We start from the raw sequence: 22,636 nt of genomic DNA, 5'->3' as shown, positions 1-22,636 counted from the left end.
TAATACAGGAATGTATCTGACTTACATCACCATTTGTAATCTGGTTAGTTTATTCTTAAATATGATAGTTTAGTAAATTATTCTCTTGGTTGGTGAATCACCCTTGAGTCTCCAGTTCTTAGGAGCACTCCTTGTGTTCAAACCGACTGATTCTCTATACTGTCACTCTGCCGTCTATTGCTTATTAGCGGAGGACAAAATTAAGCCTGTTTCTCTATTCCTGCCAGCATTCCTCTGGTATGCATGGTTAAAATGCCTATGACTTAGAATGTAAACAACATGTTTGCTTAGGTAAGACCATGGGAGAACTGCCTTTTTGTAAGAAAGATGGTTTTGCTGAATTTAGTCTGCAGACCTTTCTTTGTCTGTTTTCTACTATTGCAGATTTTAGAGTTCAGTAAATTATGCCATAAGAAATTTTCTATAATGTTAACACGGAGTTCCCAGGAAAGTATTAAATTACCTTGTTTGTTTGTTTTTTGTTTCAGCCTCACGTTCCAGTCCACTAATGAGAAGAAAAGTGTCTTTAAATACTTACACACCTGCAAAGATCCTCCCAACGCCACCAGCTACCTTAAAGAGCACGAAAGCAAGCAGCAAGCCAGGTTAGGGATGTGTCCAAGTTCATGGATTCTGCACAGCAGTTTAGAAGTGATAATCATTTACTTCTAAATGTGAAATCTATTTTTCAGTAGGGTGATTGCACTCTCTAGTATTTTTAAAGTAATAATCCTAAGAGTCCAAAATGTATTAATGTAGCCTATTTATATACGTTTTTGTCTCTGTTGTTTTCCCTTCCTTTTTTTTGTTTTTATTGGTTGTTTCCCCTTACCCTTCCATCTATATGTCAAATAAAACTATATCATTATAGTTTAATAAAACATATTTTGTACTCAAACTTTTCCCTGAACTAGTTTATGGACTCTTTTTTCCTTTTCTTGATCTTTGAGCCTAAGCCATCATTCTGTATGCACTTTTTTATGTCCTGAAGTATTTTTATTTCTCCATTCTTAGTCTGATGATCTGACTACCAGTGTTTTATCAGCATTTTTCTATTTTAACAACTCGCCACATTTGATTATGGCGTCACTGTTTCTGAATTGCTCTCTTAGCTTGACTTCCATGGTATTATTCTATCTTGTTCTTCTCCCCATTTCTCTGATTTTTCTATTTTCTTGTTTAATGATCCTTCTTCTTTTTACTTTCCTATCCCAGATAGGGATATTCTAACAATTTTCATTTTTTCTTATGGTGTATTTTTTCCTCAGAGAATTCCATATATTTTTAATGCTTTCACTGCAACCTTCGTGGAAGTACCTTTATTCTTTTCTACCTTTCAGTGCTTTCACATATTCTTTTAATGAAGAGTCTGTGCTTGGGAGTCAGTTACCAGGGCCTGCATTAGAATCGAAGCTGTGCTCCTTATTAGCTGTATGACTGTGGGTTAGTTACTTAACTTCACTAATCCTTAGTGCCATAGTCATAAAATCAAGGCAGTAATACCTGCTTTATAAAGTTGTCAGAGATTAATGCAACAATGTATATAAAGTCCTTGGCACACATTGTAAAACTCACTAAATGGTAGCTTCTATTGTTTGACTGTAGCCAAACTTTTCTGCCTAAATAAATCTTAGTACCCATGCCATATTTTTTTCCTAAAATCTTGCTTCATTCTCATTCTTCCAGACCTAACCCAACCACATCCATTGATAATATATTTTTTTGATTATCAAAACAAAAACTTTAGTGATACTCTATACTACTTATTTGTCCTAGTCTACCTGATTATAGCTCAATCAGATTACCAGGCATTATAAATCAGGGTCAGTATCTTAAGTAGATTTGAATCTTATGCATTCTAACTGATCAGGTATAATGCTATGGAATTAAAGATACTATATCCTAAATTTAACATTTGATGCATTCCATAGACAACACATGACTAACATTTGTATAGTTCCTTTTGCTACAGATGTTAATACCATTTTTATGTGCATTACAGATAAGAAAGCAGTGGAAAGGTTATGATTTGTCCCAGTCCACACAGTGTCAGCAGACCTAGGGTTGGAATGTTTTTTGAATCACAGTACATTGTTGTTCTCTCTGTATTAAACATAACATATTCAGTTCTTCATAGACATTTTTAAGTAACACAATTAATGTAGTGTTTTCTGTATTATATTTGACTTTTTAAATGTTCAGCCAACCTTGCATCCCTGAAATGAATCTTACTTGGTAGAGATATATGATGCCCAAAAACATCCCAAAATTGCCACAAAAATGAACTATACTCAGTTCAGTGTTGAGGGTTTTTGTATCTGTGTTTGTGAAGGAGGTTGATCTGTAGTTTTCTTTTTTTGTAAGGTCCTTTTCGAGTTTTGTTATCAGAGTTATGCTATCTTCATAAAATGATTTCTGAAGTATATTCTCTGGTTGTATTTTCTGAACACATTTTTGTAGGTTGTTATTTCTTTAAATATTTGATAGAACTGTTTCCTTTTTGTGGCAGTTTTGGTAATTTCTGTTTTTCAAGAAATTTGTTCTTTTTGTCTAAATTGTTTCTTTATGATCATTTCAATGAATGCAGTAATAACCTCTATTATTCTTGATAATAATACTTTATGTTCTGTATTTGATCATTCTTACTAGAAATTTATTGATAGTGTTGGCCTTTTCAAAGTACTGCCTTCATCTCATTGAGGGTTTTTTTTTTGTCTATTTTAAACTTAAGTAATGTTTTATCTTTTAATTTTCTTCTGTCTAGCTAGATTGGGTTTATTCTGATCCTCTACTCACAGTTTTGTTAGGTCATTGGTTGTTACATATTTCTTCTCTTACTATATATACATTTGAAACTATAAGTTTCCCCTGAGAATTTTAATGGCATCACACAAAAGTTGTTTTGTATATTTTCATTATCACATAGTTAAAAATATTTATTAGTTTACCTTATTATTTCTTCATTGATTTGAGGAGTTTTAAGAAGAGTTATTCTAATTATTTGGGGTTTTTAAAGATATTTTATTACCAATTTCTTATTTAATTTTATTAGTTACAAAGCATGCACTGTTTTGGTCTTTTAAGTGTGAGACTCACTTTAGGGCTTAATATTTGGATTAACTTGACTGCAAATTCACTTTAAAATGGCTGTTCTATAGTGGATCATTTTATTATGTATTACATTAAGATAGTTAATGTTCAGATCTTCTGTCTTGATGGGATATAGAAGCAGGAAGGCAGTCTGGGCAATTTATCAGGTATGTTAAGAGCAATGTCTGCTCATGATTGCAAAATTGTCTAGTTTTTCTTTTAATTTGGTAAATTTTGCCTTGTGTTTTTCGGAGGTCTATTATTAGGTTTATAAATATGTGATTGTTAGTTCATCCTAGTGTCTTAAGTTATTATCATGAAATTTGTCTTCGATTTCTAGTAATATTTTGCCTTAAAACTTATTTTAAGAGGTGATTATAACTAGTCCAGATTAAGTAGACAGTACTGTCTAGATAACCTATTTTGGTAGACAACATATATTTGATATTTTAAATAAGTCATTCTAAAAACATCTGCCTTATAGTTGTAATGTATATAGGCCTTTAACATTTAATGTAATTATTGATAAGTCTTCTATTTTGTTACGTTTTCTGTTTATTCATTGTAATTATTCCTTTATTCTTTCCTGCTTTATTTTATATTCAACATTTTTAGAATTTCATTTTAATTTATCTTTTGACTTTCTGCGATATACAGTGGTATCTTGGTTCACAAACTTAATTTGTTCAGCAATTTTGGAAAAGATGGCCATGTTTGTGTTTGTGTGGGAAAGATGGCTGCATTTGTATTTGTCACCCAATGCAGAGTTTGCAAACAAAAACAAAATTTTACCAAATGCTTCTTTGCAACCAAAAGCATTTGTGAACTAAAGTACCACTATATTTTTTACATTATTCTTTTATTGGTGGTTCTAAATACATATTTTAACATTTCACAGTCTACCTTAGGGTTAATTTTGCATCATTTTAGAACGATTGTAACTATAGAAGTTCATTTACTTTCTCCTTTCACCCTTTACATATAGATATCCATGTGTATGTGATTTTCACATATATTATACACACTGTAATGTAGTGTTATATTTTCCTTAAATAGTCCCATTTATTTTAAAGAAATTGAGAGAAGAAAAAAGTCATATTTATCTACATATTTGCCATTTTTGGTGCCCCTTCCTTCCTCCCTTCCTTCCTTTGTTCTCCTCCTTGAAGTCTGTTTCTGTCTGGTTTCATTTGCCTTTAGCCTGCAGCTCTTTAGCATTTTTAATATAACAGGCCTGCCAGCAATATGTTCTATTCATTTTTTTCATGCTGAAAAATGTCTTTATCTGAATTTTTTCCCAAGGTAGTTTTCTGGGATAGAGGATTCTGAGTAAAGTTTTTTCTTTCATCAGTTTAAGGCTGTTGTTCCATTGTCCCCCAGTTCCCACTGATAGCAGTGAGAAGTCTTTGTTAATTTGAATTGTTCCTGTTTAGGCAGTTCTCTATTTTTCTATGCATGCTTTCAATGTTTTCTTTTTATCATTGGTTTTTAGCAGTTTATAGGATGCTTAGGTCTTTTTTTTCATATTTTCTTTCTTGTTTTGTTTTGTATATTCTTGATTAGTGTTTCTTTTACCTGCTGCTCATTTTCTATTAAATCCAGCCAGTTCTTATTTCAGATATTTTATCTATTTTTTAGCTTAAAATATTCTATTTGATTTTTCTTTAGTTTTTTTTTTTGAGACTTTTACCTTTTCAATTCATTATAACCATACTTTCCTTAATGCTAGGATTTAGTTAAAATTGCTGTCTTAAAAATCTTTCTGTTAATTGCTCACCTCAGGATTAGTCTCTGTCATTTTGTCCATTCTTGACCAGAAAGCTGTTTTCTTGTTTCTTAGTATATTGAGTAATTTTGGATTATATCCTAGACATCATAAATGATAAGTTGTAGAAACTTTGGATTCTGTTATTTCACTTACATTCCTCCCAAGAATGTTGGTTATTTGTTTCTAAAGCAAAGATTTAGTGGTAGCTGAACTCCAATTGCAACACTGTCCCTTGAAGCAATGAACATCTCAAATTTCGGTTCATTTCTCATAGCTTTATCTGTGCTGCTTGGATAAGCTCTGTTCATGTCATACTGATCAAGGTTTATTGACGGAATTGCAGTCTCTCCCTTCCTAGGATTTTTTGCTGCATTTTCTGTCCCCTATATTTGTTGTCTGCCCCAAATCTTATTGTGTGGCTTTTCATGATAGTAAGATTGGCTTTTATGTTGGAGTTTTAGCCATTTTACAGGGTACAGAATGGGACCTGTTATTAAGTAAAAGTTATTAAAAGGGAAATTCACCCAGTGTTATTCCCTTCTTACAAGTGTTGATTCTTTTCCAGTAACTGAATTTTTTCATCCTTCAGTGTGTTTAGGTAATTGTTCTTTATATCTGGGGAAGTATATGCTTGTTTTCTGCAGAACTTTGATTTGACAGGAACATACCTACCCACAGTAAGAGGAATATAACTCCACCTAGGAAGCTGTTTTTATAATGCCCAAGGCCTTAGTGTTGGTTCAGATATGCAAGAATGAGCCTTAAATTAAGAATGCTTCTAGTTCTCTAACCTTCTAGCTTTTTAGATAGTGATGAGAGGAAAGATATTAGAGAAAATAGATGTTAACACAGAAAATGAAGAATTCAGGTGTAAGCATGTTGGACTGATTTCCTGTTAGGTTTCTGTAGGTTTCCAGTAAGCAGTTGGATATACATAACTTGAGCTGAGGGAAAAGACCTAAGCCACAGGTACAACTCTCAAAGCCATTTGCATAGTGGATAGTAGTTAAAAATGATGGAAATAAATTAGTTTTCCAGGAAGAATGGAGAGGGAAATGAGAAATTTATTTTGTGAATACAACCCATTGTCATCATTTTTCTGTATTTGTGTTGAATTCTAAAAAGTTAAAAATAGTGTATTAAATGTTTATAGTGTTCAATGTACATCACAGTTTTAGCAGGAACTGTTCTGTCACTCAGCAGTATTGTTTGATTTGGGGTTTCCTGTAAATCTAAGCAAGTGGTTTTTTTTGTGTGTATGTCTAGCTCCCAGTGGACCTTCTAATACACTTGCTCCTAATACCTCGTCTCGAAAAAAGAGCATTCCTAGCAAGACAGAAGTGCATGAACACAAAAAACCCACCGGGAAAAAGAAATGATGAAGTCTTCCTAGCAGAAATTGTAACTTCTCATACTTAGGGAAATCACTTGTTCAGTAGAAAAAGACATAAACTTGGCTGAAAGCTGTCAGAGCAAGTAATTTATGTTTCTCCTTAGACATCCTTGTGTTCACTTAAAAATGTTTTTAAATGTAGAGAATTTTTGTTTGTATTGAGGTGAAGAACTTTGTCATGATCTGGAAATGTTTAAAATAATGTTGTTGCCTTCTGTGAGTAGCAAAATTTGCGATGAAGGTCTGTTCGTTGTCAATATGATGTTCGTTGTCAGTATGAGGCTGTAGTAAGGAAAAAGAACATAAAAATCTCGCTGGCCTGTACCAAAGTTCAGAGTCTGAGGCTGTACACAGTGTGTTTTCATGAGACTGCTTCCTAGCTGTAAAAACCTCTAGCTTAGGTTGCAATTTGACTGGCAAGGTTACATATTGGGAACTTTTTAAAAAGTATATTTCCAAAGAAATCTCACTGACTGCTTACATGAGAAGATTTGTCTTAATCATTACAGTGACACATATGCTGCAATATCTAATAACTGGAACATCAGCACATGAATTATTTTTTTCAGTCTGTGCTTTAAATTTTTTATTGTATATTATTTAAAATATTACATATACAGTTGGGAGAACTATACCTTTATGCACATAAATTTGTATATTAATTTGTAGAAAATATTTTCTTTATATATTTCCTTACCACAGGAGGTGCTTTGTTTTAAGAAATTTTTCATTTAAATATGGCCAGAAAGGTACCTTTGGAGTTTCTTTCTAAGAGATACAGCTAACAAGTTTATACGTGATTACATTTATTTTCAGACTCCTTTTTAGCTCTAAGGAACTCAGCTGAAAAACAGAAATTGTCAATGTTACGCTGAATTCTATTACATTAGTAAGTACTTACTATGTATACCATCTGTTTTACCATTTCCATTCTTATGTCCAGTGTATCAGTTGATCTCACTGAAAAAGCTTCAACAATGAGCATTTGAAATAAATGCTCTTTATGAATGATTAGATTTTGAGTGGAAGTTGACATTATAATATTGTGATCCATCTGTGATGTAAAAAAAATCATTATCTTTGGTGCTTTTTTCCCCAATGCACAAATAATTGTGACCCATTTGAAATTATTTAAACTATAAACCAAGTGGTGAAACATAGCAAGAATTCCATGCATTGCAAGCTACATAATTTAAATTGCTAATGATTTAGTTGGAAGCTTCTGTTTAAAAAAGTACTAGATCTTCATTACATGAATACAATTATTATAATTCTTCAAAGAAGCTCCTCTAACATTAAATCATCATATACAAACTGACTTTTAGAAAATAAGCATACTACATATTAGTGATTTTAAAAGGTACCAGATGCAAAAGTCACAAATATGTACAATTAAATAAATTCATATATTTCACATGAATGTATATTATGTGAAGATATGTCTTGTAAACTGTTGAATGTACTTAAGTTTTCTGTATGTGAATATGTGGTTAATATGCTCATTATGGGGGTAAAAAAACTACTTGTTTTTTAAGTGAGTCTGAATAAAATTCTTTCTTTCCAGAATCAGTGATTTCAATGTTAAATTATTTTTATTTCTGTCTTTTATCTGTTTCCATTTAGCTTCGAACTAGAAAGCTAGTCAGAATATCTCCAAATATTGCCAAATGCCTGGGGAAGGGATGTAGGGGCAGAGTTGCACCTAGTTAAGAATCATTGTCCGAGGGGCTGGGGATTTAGCTCAGCGGCAAAAGCGCCTGCCTGGCAAGCGCAAGGTCGTGAGTTCGGTTCCCGGTACCGGAGAAAAACCAAAAAAAAATAAAAAATAAAAAAAAAAGAATCATTGTCCGAAAGTAGATGATTGTGTGAAGAAGAGGGAGATACTGTGACAGTGTTCTAATATTAAGAGGGAGACACGTAACCAACAATGTACGCTGCACACGACGCGTTAATTATATTACCCATGTGTCCTACTCACTTTCTTATTGCTGGGACATAGTAGCTGGGACATAGCACACACAACTTTTTTTTTCAATTTTTATTTTTTTTAGTACATGATAACATTCCTTGTACAGACTTGGTACCTTTACATAGCACATCTTCATTCTTTCTTCATCTCCTCTCCCCTTTTCTATCAGTCCTCTTCCCTTTTGTAAAAGATTTATCTTCCTATTTCTTATCTTTTATTTCACTCCTTATTTATATTTTGGGTTTCTCATGTAAGAGAAACCATGTGATATTTAAGCTTGCGTGCCTGATTTATTTCAACTAATAGTATGGTCTCAAAGCTGACACCCACAACTTAAAGGAAGAGAGGTATATTTTGCTCACAGCTTTTAGAAGGTTCAGTCCATGGCTGGCCAGCTCCAAGGCAGGATAAGAATGATGCAAGGGCCTAGGACAAGGAAAGTTGCTCACATCATGGCAGCCAGGAAGCAGGGTGCAACGGTAGGAGCTGGGGAGAGAGGTGCACCCTTCCGGGTTAGGCTCCCAGTGACCCACCTCTAACTAGGCTCCCCCTCCTACCAGCAATCAGCTATGAACTCATCAATAGACTGAGCCGCTGGTGAGTATAGTGCCCCCAGGATCCAGTCAGCTTCCAAACGCATGAAGCTTTTGGAGGACACTCAAGATCTAAACACTGTGTTTGCTATACTTTGTTCCACTTGTGCCTTAACTATAATTTTGAACTAAATAATTTATGTTCTGTTGAATTAATATATATACTTAATGCAATCTGACAAAATTCCAACAGCATTACAGAGCTAGGAAAACAATCTATAATATATATGAAAAAACTAAAAGACATTAGATTTTCCCGACTAGAGGACCTAATCAAAAATAGGCAACTAAATTGAAGAGACACCTTAGAAGTACAAATTGCCAATAAATGTGGTGCTACATGAGTTAATGAGCTTAATTCATTCCATGACTGGGGAAGATGGCCACAGTTGTGTTTGTGCCCCAATGGGGATTTTGCAAATGGAAACAAAATTTTGTTGAACACTTCAGTTCACAAGCAAGCATTCATGAATCAAGGCATGATTGTACATGAAAATGTGTTCAACACTTCTGACCATTACAGAAATGCAAATTAAAACAATTCTGAGATTCAGTTTTACTCCAGAAAGAAAGACTATCGTTAAGAAATCAAAAGTAACAAGTGCTGGTGAGGCTGTAGGGGTGAGACAGAATATTATGGCTGAGGAGGCAGTGGAAGAATGCTGCTCACTTCCTGGCAGCTGGGGGCAGAGGGAACAGAAGGAGCCAGAGAGGAAGAGGCTGAGGACAAAGGCACATCCTTCATTGTCCTTGCTCCAAGCAGCCCTCACTGCCTAGCAGCCCACGCAGCTATGAACTCCAATGGATTAATCCACTCAAAGCACTCGTGGTCTGATCACTTTCCGCAAACCCACCTGATGGCAACTAACCCTTCACCACAAGGAGCCTCTTAGGGGGACATACCGGATCCCAATTGTAACGCTGGACAAGATCATTCTCAATTATTTCTTATCTTTCGATGCAGTAAGTTTGATGTGAATTCATATTGTGGAGTTAGAAACAATCTTTCCTGAGTTACTATAAAGTTCCTTATGACTGGATTGTGGGTCTGAGTGAGCAATGTTAACCTTCTATTTTCTCCCCAGACAGCAGAGACTCCCAGCTGCAGGGCTACTCACCCGTGTAAACTTTCTTCCCTCTACCTCATTTACAGACTGAATCGTGTACATGTGGCAAGTCTGTATGGGCATGTGCCATGTGATAATGGAGCTGAAAAATTCCTGTCACCCAGGGATTAGCCCAAGGCATCACTAGCACGTCTATTGATCCAAACAAGCACACTGAGCTGACAGTCATTAATAAACAACTATGTTACTGGTGTACGGATTCCTGTACTATAGTTTTTATTGTATGAGGTGTGATAGAAAGAATGGTGAATATTTGTTTTAGTTTTTTTACAGTAAAAGGTACATTACCATTAATCTCCCTTGAAATATTCCCACTTGCTTTGATTTCCTTTGAACACGAAAATCCTCTATTGTTGGCAGTCATCCCATTTCCATTGTTTTAGATGAGAAACATTTTCTTCCTTCAGGCTATGCCATATTTTGAAGGCTACTGGTGTAATCATCTCGAAATATGCAGATGTCAGCGTCCTTCAAATCATTCCATCCTTCTTGCTACTTTCTGAAGCAGTTCTGGAAGTACTCTTTCATGAGTGTCCTTATTTGCACTGTCTTGGCTAATTCAGTGTCCTGGATCAATTGAAAATGTTTACCCTTCACAATCATTTTGACTTCTGGGAAAAGCTACAAGACCCAGTGCCAGATCTTTTGAATAAGGTGGGTGAGGACCCACTGCAATATTTTTTTTTATTTGACAGAAATTACCATAGACATTTGACCAATGAGAGATAATAAAAAGTACAGTGTTTAAATTTTTATTTAAAAGATGCATTGCTGTGAGTTCCTCTCATATTCTTCCCCTTTATCAAACACACTTGTCCCATAGTTCCTGGTAGTGCAGCCTTTACTGCAATAAGATTTTTTTTGAAAAAACTTAAACATTCACAGTAATTTGTGATCATCCCATAAAGCATACCCCTAGTTATTTCAATAATAAAAAATTTGCTGCAAACGGTATACTGTGTCACAGCAGCAGCATCATACATCTCATGTTTATTCTGTCTCTATTGTATCAAGACACCACACAGAGAGTGAGTGACCTATACCATGTAGGTTTGCAGAACTACACTCTGATGTTCACACAATAATGAAATCCCATTATGATGCATTTCTCAGAATGTATCCCTATTGTTAAGTTGTGCATGATCGTATTTCCTCTTTTGATTTTGCCTTTCCCGCTACTCTGTAATATGAGACAGTGTCCAGGAAATCCCCTATTGTCAGCAGTCATCCCATTTTCATTGTTTTAGATAAGAAACTGATTTTTCCCGGTATGCCATGTGTTTTGAAGGCTACTGGTATAATCACTTTGAAAGATGGAGATGTCAGCATCCTCTCCAGTCATCTTCCTGTTTGACCTTTACTGCATTTGGCAGTTCTATTTTATGTATTGTGACTGAGGTCAAAGAGTCTTCTAGATTTGTTGGAGGTAGTTTCTGTTTCATATGTGCAGATAATTTTGTACTGAAAATTATTTCTCCATTTTCAAACACCTGCCCCTTTTGTTGTTGTTGTTGTTCTATATTTTGACAAGAAGCAAGAAAAAGAGGAAAAGAAAAAGCAGAAGTCCAGGACTCTCTGGACTTCCTCATCACAATTACAGATCTTAAGTGAAATTCCTGGTAGTCCTGTCTATACTGGTGTCAGAATCAAATAAAATGCTATTTGGTAAATTGCAAAGTAAAGAACAAGTCTTGTTTTATTTGTATTCTTTTGTTGTAGAAGAGTTGTATGTAGTCCAAATGTCAGCCAAGCCTCTGTTTTCAGTGGCATTTCAGCGTTTTTGTAGCCTAAGATGTTCTAGAGAACTCCCAGTACTCTTATGGATGCTTGTGTTGTCAGGGGAACAGCCTGCTTGCTAACAATCTGATAGACATCCCCTCCCCCTGAAAAAATCAAGGTTATTCTATCATCTTTCCCTTAAAAAAAAAAAAAAAAAACCTTTAAAATCAAATAATCTAGTCCTTCCCGAAGCAGTTTTTAGGGGAGGAAAAAACTAACAAAATAGAATTAGGACATATGCTCCCGCCTACTCATTTCATATCGTATGTAGTATTGTATAACCCTGTGTAATAATGGATGTAGAACTGAAATGCCCATTTTAAAGCACTTAAAAGATGTAGCTTGCTGTAGAATGCAGGCTATTTTTTGGTCATTGCATACATGATATTTCAGGAGTACTTGGTATATGGAAGGATGATTTTTTTTAAAGAAAAAAGCAAATATGCCTTCTGAAAGTGTTTTTGCTGTTTTCAAAAACCATAATTTTTTTCTTAAGCTAGTCAATGTGCATAGAAAGTTTAGTGATAAAAGTGGGTGTCTGGATGGAAGGAGGGAAAGAAAATTGAGAAGAGAAAAGGAGGGAAGGGTAAGACAGAATAACGAAAGCAGATTCCACTGTTATATTATCAAAAAAGCAACACTGATATGAAGAAAGAAATTGGAAGACAAATAACTAAAGTCTGTCTCTTTTACTGTATGCAGAAATGTTCATCTGTCTTCTGACGTCCACACTCAAAATTCAGGACAATAAAACGAGACTTGAGAGTCTCAAGTGTTGTCACTACCATAGTTTTGTATTATGAGTTCTTCATTGACCATCCAGAGACCTTCCTGAAAGTCCCATCATTTTATTCACCTTTCCACGGGGTAGATAAAAAAGCCAGAAAGGGAAAGTGAGCCACACAATAGTACTGCTATTGGAAAAGAAAAGTCAGGGCCACCCCGGGGTAATGCAATTAATCCTGAAAAGTAAACATGGAAAGAGTCAAAACTCAAGGAAAGGACGGCATTATTTCAGAAGTCCTGTGAAGATGATAAATATCCAGGTTGAAGCCTCATGACTAAAATCTTACCATGAGTTTGTTCCATAGGTTGGGCAAGAGTAAGGCTCTGAATGGACTCTTTGACCTTTGACAGTGAAATGTATGTGTATAGAAATATTCCTAGTGACCACCCAGTTGGAAGATTTTCTCTATATTGTTCCAAGCCTCTTCTGGAAAGAGCACAGTGCTCAGCTGTAATGAGCAGAACCAGAGATTGGGGCAAGTTGCAATCTCAGCGCTATCACTGTGGATTTGGGAGACCCTAGGATGCTTCACATTTTGGTGGGCCTGTTACCTATGACCCACAGGTTTGCCTGAGGTCCCATCATGTAAAAATCTATATACTGGCTTTTCATTTTCCCTTCTTCCACAGAATTCTAGAACTTCTCCCATGCCGCCCACTACCACTATCTTTCATCATAGTAACAGTGATTTCTGAACATCTACTTGGGTAGAAAGCATAACAAAAAAACTCGATAGTATCGATTCCCATTATCACTCTCTTGCTCTTCTGTCTTGCTTGATGTTCTTTTGAGAAGTTTATTTGATTAATACAGTTAATGCCATAACATTTATACTGATAATTATCAGCATGATATAATTTACATATTAACATCTCATTATTACCCAGAATGCATTTAATTCTGAATATTAGTCAGTAGTGTGAGTACAAACTGTTTTCCACATAAGCCTAAATAAAATGAAATATAATTACGGAAATGCTTCTGCTATAAAATACTCTGTACAGCCAGAATCCAGGTGTACAGGTAATGCAGTCCTGTAGGCGAAAAGCAAATGGCTATAAGGGGAAATCCTCGAGTGTATGTGTTAAGCATATGTGTTGCGTGTCGCGTTCTGTCCTTTCTATCTTTTGACCAGTGCTACAACTATACATAAGCATGGTCCTCATAATTGAAGAAAGAGTGGCCCTGGTATTCATCGTATCTTACCAATTGGTTAGAAAGTGAGAGACAGAGACAGAAAACAACAGAGAATAAATCCAATAAGCTTCTTGATAAACACAAAAGAAGCTCCTTTTAAAATGCAGACGCACTTGGAAGGCATACTTTACTAATCTGGCCAGTAGGCCTATTAGTATATAGATACTTTTCTCTGTTACCTGAAAACAAGTTTTCTTTTATCACATACGTGCTGAGTGTCAATTAAACTCATTTCCATGCAAAAGTCCTAGTGGTAGAAATATGAAAAAAAAAATCCTCTTTTCATTTGTCAGTTAATTTACTGTGGAGGGGGCATGCAAGTGCTCAGAAGCAATCATAAAGTCCAGGACAAAAAGATGTGGGTAAGTGGCCTTTCCATTCCACTTAGATATTTTGGATAAAATACTTATTTTGTATTTTCTTTATCCATTCATCTGTCAATGGACATATAGGCTGTTTCCAAGAGTTAGCTATTATGAATTTTTTTCTGTTACATGAGAAACCCAAAATATAAATAAAAAGCAAAAATAAAAGAGATAATAGGAAGTAAGAAGACATCTCAGTTATTTTTCTTATTGCTGAGACAAAATACCTGACACCCAAAGTTAAAGGAGAAAAGGTTTATTTAGTGTACAGTTTACAGAGGTTTCATCCATAGTCGGCTGGCTCAAAGAGAGTCATCACAGAGGAGAAACAGTTCATGGCAGGCAGAAGACAACAAAAGCAAGCAGCAAGCTACAAGCAACAGTGGCAGGTGCCCCTTTTATATTCGGTCTTTTATATTCATTCTTTCTGCCCCTTTTATATTCGGTCTAGGCTGCCGGTTTAGGGCAGGGGCCAATTCAGTCAGTGGACTAATTTAGCAATCACACACCCTTCTTCTCAGCATCACACACTCTAAATCCAGCTGCCTCTGAAAAAGCCCCACCTATGATCACAGGGGGTTTTGGGGGGCGTCTAGACACAAGCCATACAGACAATAGATCTTTCTCAAAAGACAAGGGGATCAAGAGATGGAGAGAGGGGAGAGAAAGAGGATAAAAAATGAAACTGGGATCTGTAATATACCTGTAACCATGTTACACAAGAAATGTAAACATTACGTACTGCAAACATGCAATGATAAAGATAAATACATAGATATTTATTTCACAAATATTTATAAAAGCTTTCAAAATATAAAAGAAATCAACAGGTGGATCAAGCTTGAAGGATAAATAGTGTGCAATTTGAATCTAAGAGATGCACGCAGTATGGCAAACTGTTCCTCTAGGTCACAGGGTGTTTTCCAGAGTAATTATATCTAGTACCTCGGAAGTCCCATCCCAGCGTCAAGCAGAAGTATCCATCCTCACCCAGGCTGAAATCTGTAATCCTGAAGAAACTCTGAGCACACTGCAATGGTGGCAAAAAAAAAAAAAAAAACCAAGACATGGAACGGCAACTTCACAAATTTGATCATTAATTATTGGTAACATTTCCATGTTGGGTAAAAGCTATGTCTTTTGGAGGCTGGGGATTTAGCTCAGCGGCACAGTGCCTGCCTGGCAAGCACAAGGTTGTGAGTTCAATTCCCAGTACCAGAAAAAACAAACAAACAAAAAAACAAAGAAAAAAGCAATGTCTTTTAATTTGAGGAGATTCAGAGTAAATTAGAGGAATATTTCAAGAATTAAAACAAAATAACTTTTTCTGCATTGAGAAAGCACTGCATTTTTTGTGTTCTGTGGAATTGTAATATTTAAGAAAATTTGTGCAAGTGTAGTTATCATATCATACCAGAAGGCTGGATGGGGCTTTTTGTACCTCATTAGAGCTGAGCAAGTGGTGTTATAATAAAATGAGTCCTCTCACTAGCAGGCTTTTGTAATCCACATATGAAGTTATACCTTTCTGGAATCTTGCCAGCTTTTAGATAATGACATTAAACTGCATGAATGGGAAGATGGTTTCCTTGACTCATTGTTGTACCTGCATTACTAAAAAGTGATTGCTAAAAATTCACAAAATACGTTCCTACCTTTTCTATCTGTTTTCAAGTTTGAAGGGGCTAATACATGATAAAACTGTTTGAACTGAAACCTGCCTGACTTTTGATTCCCGGTTCATTCTTCTCAAATGAAAGATAAGATATGTATTTCCTTGAGTAGATGTCTTACCTTTCACTACTCTTTTATTTTAAAAAAATAAAAATGAATCCATAGAATAAATGCTGGTAGTCATTAGGATATAAGAAAGTAACATAAATTGTTAAGTTTCATTTTCAGAATCTCATAGGTTTTACCTGAAATAAAATGTGCAATTGAACAATTAAGTCTTTTTATAATTCACAGGTTAAAACAACTGAACTTCTAGTCAAGTAAACTCTGCTACTGTCCTTTCATTTGTGTGGAGACATACTGTTTTCAGCTTCATAGTAAATTATTTTGCTGAGTTCTACAAAGAGCTCTGGGAGGTTAGCAAAGCCTGTAGTGTTATTCTTATCTGACATGAGGAAGTTGGTACCCACAGAGTTTGCCAGAGGAAACACAGCGTCAGTGACAATGCTAGGAAAGGAATTCAGAAGTCTCAACCCCTTTGCATCTGCGTCCCACAGAATCATCTCTCAGTGGTTAGCTCTCTCATGCAGTTATTACTTCATGTTTTACTTCCTTACCTTGCTGGGTGGCTATAGTTCCTAGGCTTTTGCAATTCTTGATGCAAATACTAAAAAGGTACTTTCCAAACTCAATGTATTTTAGTGCATAGAAATTACAATAGCTTGGCTGGGCTCCAAGTCTCTTTATTCAAGAAATATAGGTGAGTTTTTTTTTTTTTTTAATTCCTCTTACCTCTGAACTCTAAATGTAGTGTGGCTAAGGGAACACAACTGATTTATCATCTACATGGCCCTTATGTTTTGCTCATATCCTCTCTTAGTACATGGTGACCCTGACAAATCACTGACCTTCCTTTAATCTCAGGTGCTTCATTGGTGAAATTGGAAATAATGTGTGTTTTCCTGCCTTGCCATTTTTGCCCCATTTTTTAAAGAGTATGTGTGATAAGGTATACTAAAATAATATATGGAAGATTGTGTACAGTAAGACAGTATATGGAAGATTCCTTGGTAAATTGCAAAGACACTGCCAAAGGTTTTATACTTTTTTTAATACCACAGGGTAAATTAAAGAAGAAAGTGAAAGACCATTATGAAATTTTAGCCTTAGCTGTCATTAGAATTCATTTGCTCCAATGATACAAGTTGATCTTTAGTAAAAATTTCCTCCATAAAAGCCGTTCAAGTGTAGAAGTTTACGATAAGCTTAGTATCTCTTTCTGAAGTACAAAGGTGTATCAGTTAAAACAAGGGGAAACTCCCAGGCTCTCGGGATGGGTGCAAAGGGAACAACCTATAATATTACATCCAGGATGACTATAATTTCGTAGTTTGCAGGTTGTTTTCAGACTCTGTTTGGCTCCTGAATTCCAAATTTTCTTATCAATTAAAGGCATTTTTTGAGAGACAAATAATTTACCAATCCATCTGTGTGTGCGTTACTCAGCCAAGAGTTAAATGTGTACACTAAATGTGCACAGGTGAATTTTTCAAAATTATTTCTAACTTTTTAAGCAGAATTACTCATAAAAGTTTCATACAGCCAAAATACAATCTAGTGTTCAACATTTAATACCATTAAAAGACTTGACAGAAATGTCCTAGAATGGAGGTTATAGCATTTTTTTCTGTTCCACTCTAGTAGGCAGGAGGGTAGCAGAATTTGTCAAAATAACATGCATCTGAGTGATGGCTTGTATTTGTATTCTTAGTGCTCTTGTTGCAATAAGGAAGTATACATGACCCTTATCCATTTCTTCCCACTCTGTCTAGCTTTTGAAATTCCTTTACTGTATAACTCGAGATAAGAAATTTGGATCAATAAAAGTAGATAAATAGAAGTGCAGACAAAAGGAGAAAAAAGAAAAAATTGATTTGTCAGAAAAATCAATATCGATTTAACATAAAACAGATATTTCCCTCTCTAGGTGCAAGATAACTTATTTTCAAATTTATGTGAAGACACTCAAACATACTATTGGCATACATGTAGTCTTTTAAGAACATTCTATATTGGATATTGGTCAAGTCACTGAATTATGATATTGACCATTCTTCTTCCTCTAGTTGAAAACCACATTTTTCAAATGAGCTTTCTCCAACAGAATGTCCCAGGGGTGTGTTGCTTTTAAGTAGAAAAGTGGGCTTATTGTGTTCTGTCTTTATAAACAAATTTTTATGCTTCCTTAAACTGACTTGAGAAATGAATGTTCATCAAACATATATTTTTGATACTGGCTTGCACTACATGCCTCAAATAAAAACTTAGAAATGGTTTTTACTTTCAAGGCATTTGTAGTGAAACAGTCATTTTTACTTAGAACTAATAAAAATATTGTATACTTGTTTTTGTTCTTTCAAGATCACTTTTGGCTCTAAGTTTTGCTAAACTTTTATCTGAAATACTATCTGCCCACATGTAATGTTGGTAGTATCCAGCCCATTTGAATGGTCCTCTAGGGGTTAACAGCAATTACTTAGCACCAAAGTTCAACAGCAATGAAATCTGGGAAACAGACTAGATTAAAAAAGGGTTTAAAAGGCTCCAAGGGATGAGTACTCACAGCCTTCAAAAGTCATAAACATGAATCCTCCAGTGCAGAATAGTTTTTGAAACAGGGTCTCGCCATGTAGTTCAGACCAGCCTTAAACTCACTATGTAGACCAAACTGTCCTTGAACTCATAGTGATCCTCCTGCCTCAGCCGCCCACAGGCTGGAATTACAGGCATGCACCATCATGCCTGGCTCCAGCGCAGAATTTAACAAATAATAGTCACTCCAAATGTATTTGACCATGAACCTTTTTCTCAGGAAGGTGTGTTTTTGGGAAAAAATAAAATTTGAAAGTTGAGATCAACATGGACTCACAGAAAGCCTCTACCACTTTCTAAAATCTACCAGCTTACAATCTGACAGAATTCCAGAAGACACTCTGATATTTATTAGATATTACAAACAGCTTTTTGAGACTCAATTTCCTCAACTATAAAATGAGAATAACAATATTTATTTCATGGAGCACACCTCTGATCCCAGCATGCAGGAAGCTGAGGCAGGAGGGTAGCCATGAGTTCAAGGCCAACCTGGACTATGTAGTGAGCTCAAACCTAGCCTAAACTACACAGAGGGTAATTCTGCCTAAAAAACAAAATACTATACTTCAAACCACATGATAAGAATTTTTTTTTTTCTTTTTTCCAGTACCGGGAATCGAACTCATGAACTTGTGCTTGCCAGGCAGGCGCTGTGCCACTGAGCTAAATCCCCAGTCCCCATGATAAGAATTTTAAGAAGAAAAACAACTAAGGGGCTGGGGATTTAGCTCAGCAGCAAAAGCGCCTGCCTGGCAAGCGCAAGGTCGTGAGTTCAGTTCCCGGTACCGGGGAAAAACCAAAAAAAAAAAAAAAAAAAACAACTAAGTGAAAATGTCTGCTTACTTGCAAAGTGTTTTAATTTTGAAGACACAAAACATTATGAAAATAATGGACACAGCATTAAAAGCTGCTCTTACTAAGCCTGCTTGCCCTACTTATTTTTAATGTGCTAACATTAGATTAACGATCTGTAGTAATCAGATTAACTGATGGTGTGTTTTAGTGACCTTCTCACTGTACTCAACAAAAACCCCAACATACCCAGTTTCAGGGAGTGGGAGGAGAAATTTATTATAGCTCACAGTTTTCGGAGGGTTCAGTCCATGGTTGCCTGGTTCCAAGGTAGAAACACATGGTGGAAGAGCATGGTTTAGGAAAGCTGCTCACCTCATGACAGCCAGGAAGCAGAGAACAAAAGAGGAGCTGCAGACAAGGACGTACCTTTCCACGCCACACTCCCGGTGGCCAACCTCCAACCAGGCCTCACCTCCTAATAGCATATTCAATTAGGAACTCATCAACAGATTCATTCACTGACATGTATAGTGCCCCTATAATCCAATCAACCTTTCAAAGATCCTATCTGTGAACACATTCTGCATATCTGAAAAACCAGATCTGCAGCCAGAGGGAGCAATAACCAGACCCCCAGGGATCATGTCTGCAGTGGCCTCTGAGTGTCTGGATGGCTGAGCTTGGAGATAAAATTTCCTAGGTGGCCCTGAATGAGCAAGGAGCCCTAGTGCTGTCTTCTCAAAGCAAAGACTTTCCAATGAGCTGCCCTTTTACAGTGAGTTTACCCCTGAGCCTATGCAGGATGTAGTCTGGCCAATTCCTGAGACACCTTCAAATCCTTTTTGTATTGTCCTAATGCAAAGTGTTTGCTTTCATTTTAATAATTATTTCAGCAACTATGTGCTCTATGGTCTCAATTTTGTAGGAATGGCCTTTCTAGTGAGCCTATAAACATTTCACATCATTTGAATATACTCTTTTCTCCTGATTATCACTATAAATTTGGCTAAAAGCCAGCTGTACCTATGCTGCAGCCTAAAACATTGGATAATTTGAAATTTCTTCTGATAGATCAATTAGTTCACTACCTTTAAATTCACATTCACAGAAAATCTTAAGACATGGACAAAATGTAGACAAATTATTTGTTAGCTGAAACACACATGACCTACATTCCAGTTTCCAATATAGTCCTCATTCCCACCTGAAATTTCACGACCCTGGCCTTTGCTGTCCTCATTTTTATTTGCACTTTGACCATCATCCAGAATCACCCATCAAGCTCAGCTTACAACAATCTAGGGCTTCTCTAGCCTGCACCTCCAAGTCTGTCCAAACTCCTCTCACAAACCAGTTCCAAAGAATTCTAAGTCATATGGTCAGGTCCAGTCACAGCAAAGAACCAGCTTCTCTGGTACCAATTTTCTGTGTTACTCACTTTCCTATTTCCTGTTTTCAGCACACCTGAAAGGTAAAGGAGGAGAGGTTTATTTTTGCTCATTTTTCAGAGGATTCAGTCCACAATTGTTGGCTCTAAGACAGAAATAATATGGCAGAAGAGGCTGGCTTAGGCAAGCTACTCACCCAAGCAGTCAGAGAGTGAGGGAGAAGAAAGAGATGAGAATAGAGCTTTCTAGTGAGTTGGTTGATGAAAATCCCCTTCTAGGTCATATACCCGCTGAGCCATCTGTAACCAGGCCCTGACTTTTAGCAACACGGTGAGCTGTGGATCAATCTACTGATGAGTGTAGTGCCCACTTGATCCAATCATCGTTAAGAAATCCAGCTCTGAACATACGAGGCATCTGAGGAACATTTTAGATCTAAACCATGACATGTTTAAAGGAGACTACTTCTCTTTTGAACCATTCAGATAATAAAGTATTAACTGGAGGGCATGTAACTATTAAGTTATTAACCATAAAGGAAAAGCTTTTAAGTGGCTCACTGTTTTACAACAACATTACGTGAGAATTCATGCATATTCCTTGATGAACTAGAGATGATAAATGTAAAAGGGTACATTTCATTAAGTTGGTGAAATACCAGGCTATCATTCTTCTCACTTAGATTAGCAATGAAATACTGAGAAATGAGGAAGACCAATTATGTGAGCAAGTGAAATAATCTTGAGTTTCACTCGCCTTCTAGCTAGATGGCTATTGAAGACCACTAAGAGTTCCACAGAATCAAAAGAAGCAAGGTATAGAAAAATTTCTGTCCAATTTGTACTGATACAACAAAATACCTGAGACTATGTAATTTATAAAAACAGGAATTTATTCTGTCACATTTTTAGAGGATAGGAAGATCAAAATCAAAGTGTCATACAGTTAGGGCCCAGTCTTTCTACTTTCAAGAAAGCACAGTAGGGGCTGGGGATTCAGCTCAGCGGCACAGCGCCTGCCTGGCAAGTGCAAGGTCGTGAGTTCAATTCCTGGTACTGGCCAAAAAAAAAAAAAAAAAAAGAAAATGGAGGAAAGCACAGTAAATGCTGAGTTCTCTGGAGGAAGTAAACATTATCTCCTCATATGGCAGAAGAGCAAGAGAGACACTATTCCTAAAACCTTGTTTTATAATAATGTTTAACACTGATGAAATAGTGAATTGGTTGATGAAAATCCCTTAAGATGAAATTGTTATGTGCTAAACTGTATGCATTCCTCCCCAATTTGTACGTTCAACCCTAACTCCCAGGTGTCAGAAGGTTACTGTGTTTAGGGAATAGGCCTTTAAAGACGTTACTGAAGTAAGGTGTGGTCGTATGGGTAGGCCCTCTCCACCTGGCTGACTTCTTATCAAAAGACAAGATTCAGACATAAACACACAGACTGAGGAGAGCAGCTAGAAGACCTGAGAGGATGGGAGAGACGCCTTACAAGAAATCACACCACTATCAGCTTTATCTTGGACTTGTATCTGCCAGAATTTTGAGAAATAAGTTTGTCATTTAATCTACCGAGTCTGGTGTTTTGTTATAGAAGACCAAGATTATTAATATAATACAGTAATTAAATATTTAGTTCTGTACTTTTAAATAGGCCCTGCCCTGAAATGGCATTCTGGAACTGCAACATTATTATGAATTTTAGACAAGGAAAATAGATATGAATGACTCTTCTGTCTGTGTACCCTTGGTTCATGTTTTAGTTGAAACTACCTTCTTCTTGCACACCACTGTTATCTAATAAAATGTCTGTAGCTGGCTCAGAAGTGGATTTCTGAGACTGGAAATCTTGAATTGTCCTACATTAGAAAAATAATAAAATATAGTTGGTCGATATAAAGTCATAAAATAGCCCTAAAGATCTGATGAGGACATTTGAACTTGCAATCTACACCTCCGCCACCAGATGGCAGTTCGGCTATCCAAGGAGAACTAGGCAAGCAAGCTGTTGAGCTCTGCGAGTATCTAAAATGGAGTAACTACATTCTGGATTTTTA

The 22,636-nt window shown here is 36.0% G+C and overlaps 1 protein-coding gene across 14 annotated transcripts in view; it reads left to right on the top strand.

Moving 5' to 3' along the window:
- Positions 1-7,817, top strand: part of Ppip5k2 (diphosphoinositol pentakisphosphate kinase 2) — a 75,851-nt gene extending 68,034 nt beyond the window's left edge. For all 14 annotated transcript variants that reach the window (XM_005382195.2, XM_005382196.2, XM_013513003.1 and 11 more), the window contains 2 exons: positions 489-605; positions 6,125-7,817. In XM_005382195.2, the coding sequence (XP_005382252.1) occupies positions 489-605; positions 6,125-6,237 (230 nt within the window). In that variant the 3' untranslated portion in view covers positions 6,238-7,817. The remainder of the gene's footprint in view (positions 1-488; positions 606-6,124) is intronic.
- Positions 7,818-22,636: the final 14,819 nt, after the last annotated feature.

Source organism: Chinchilla lanigera, unplaced genomic scaffold, assembly GCF_000276665.1.
Source record: "Chinchilla lanigera isolate Chin_1 unplaced genomic scaffold, ChiLan1.0 scaffold00017, whole genome shotgun sequence".
Lineage (NCBI taxonomy): Eukaryota > Metazoa > Chordata > Mammalia > Rodentia > Chinchillidae > Chinchilla > Chinchilla lanigera.
This window is presented reverse-complemented; position numbering and strand designations above follow the sequence as displayed.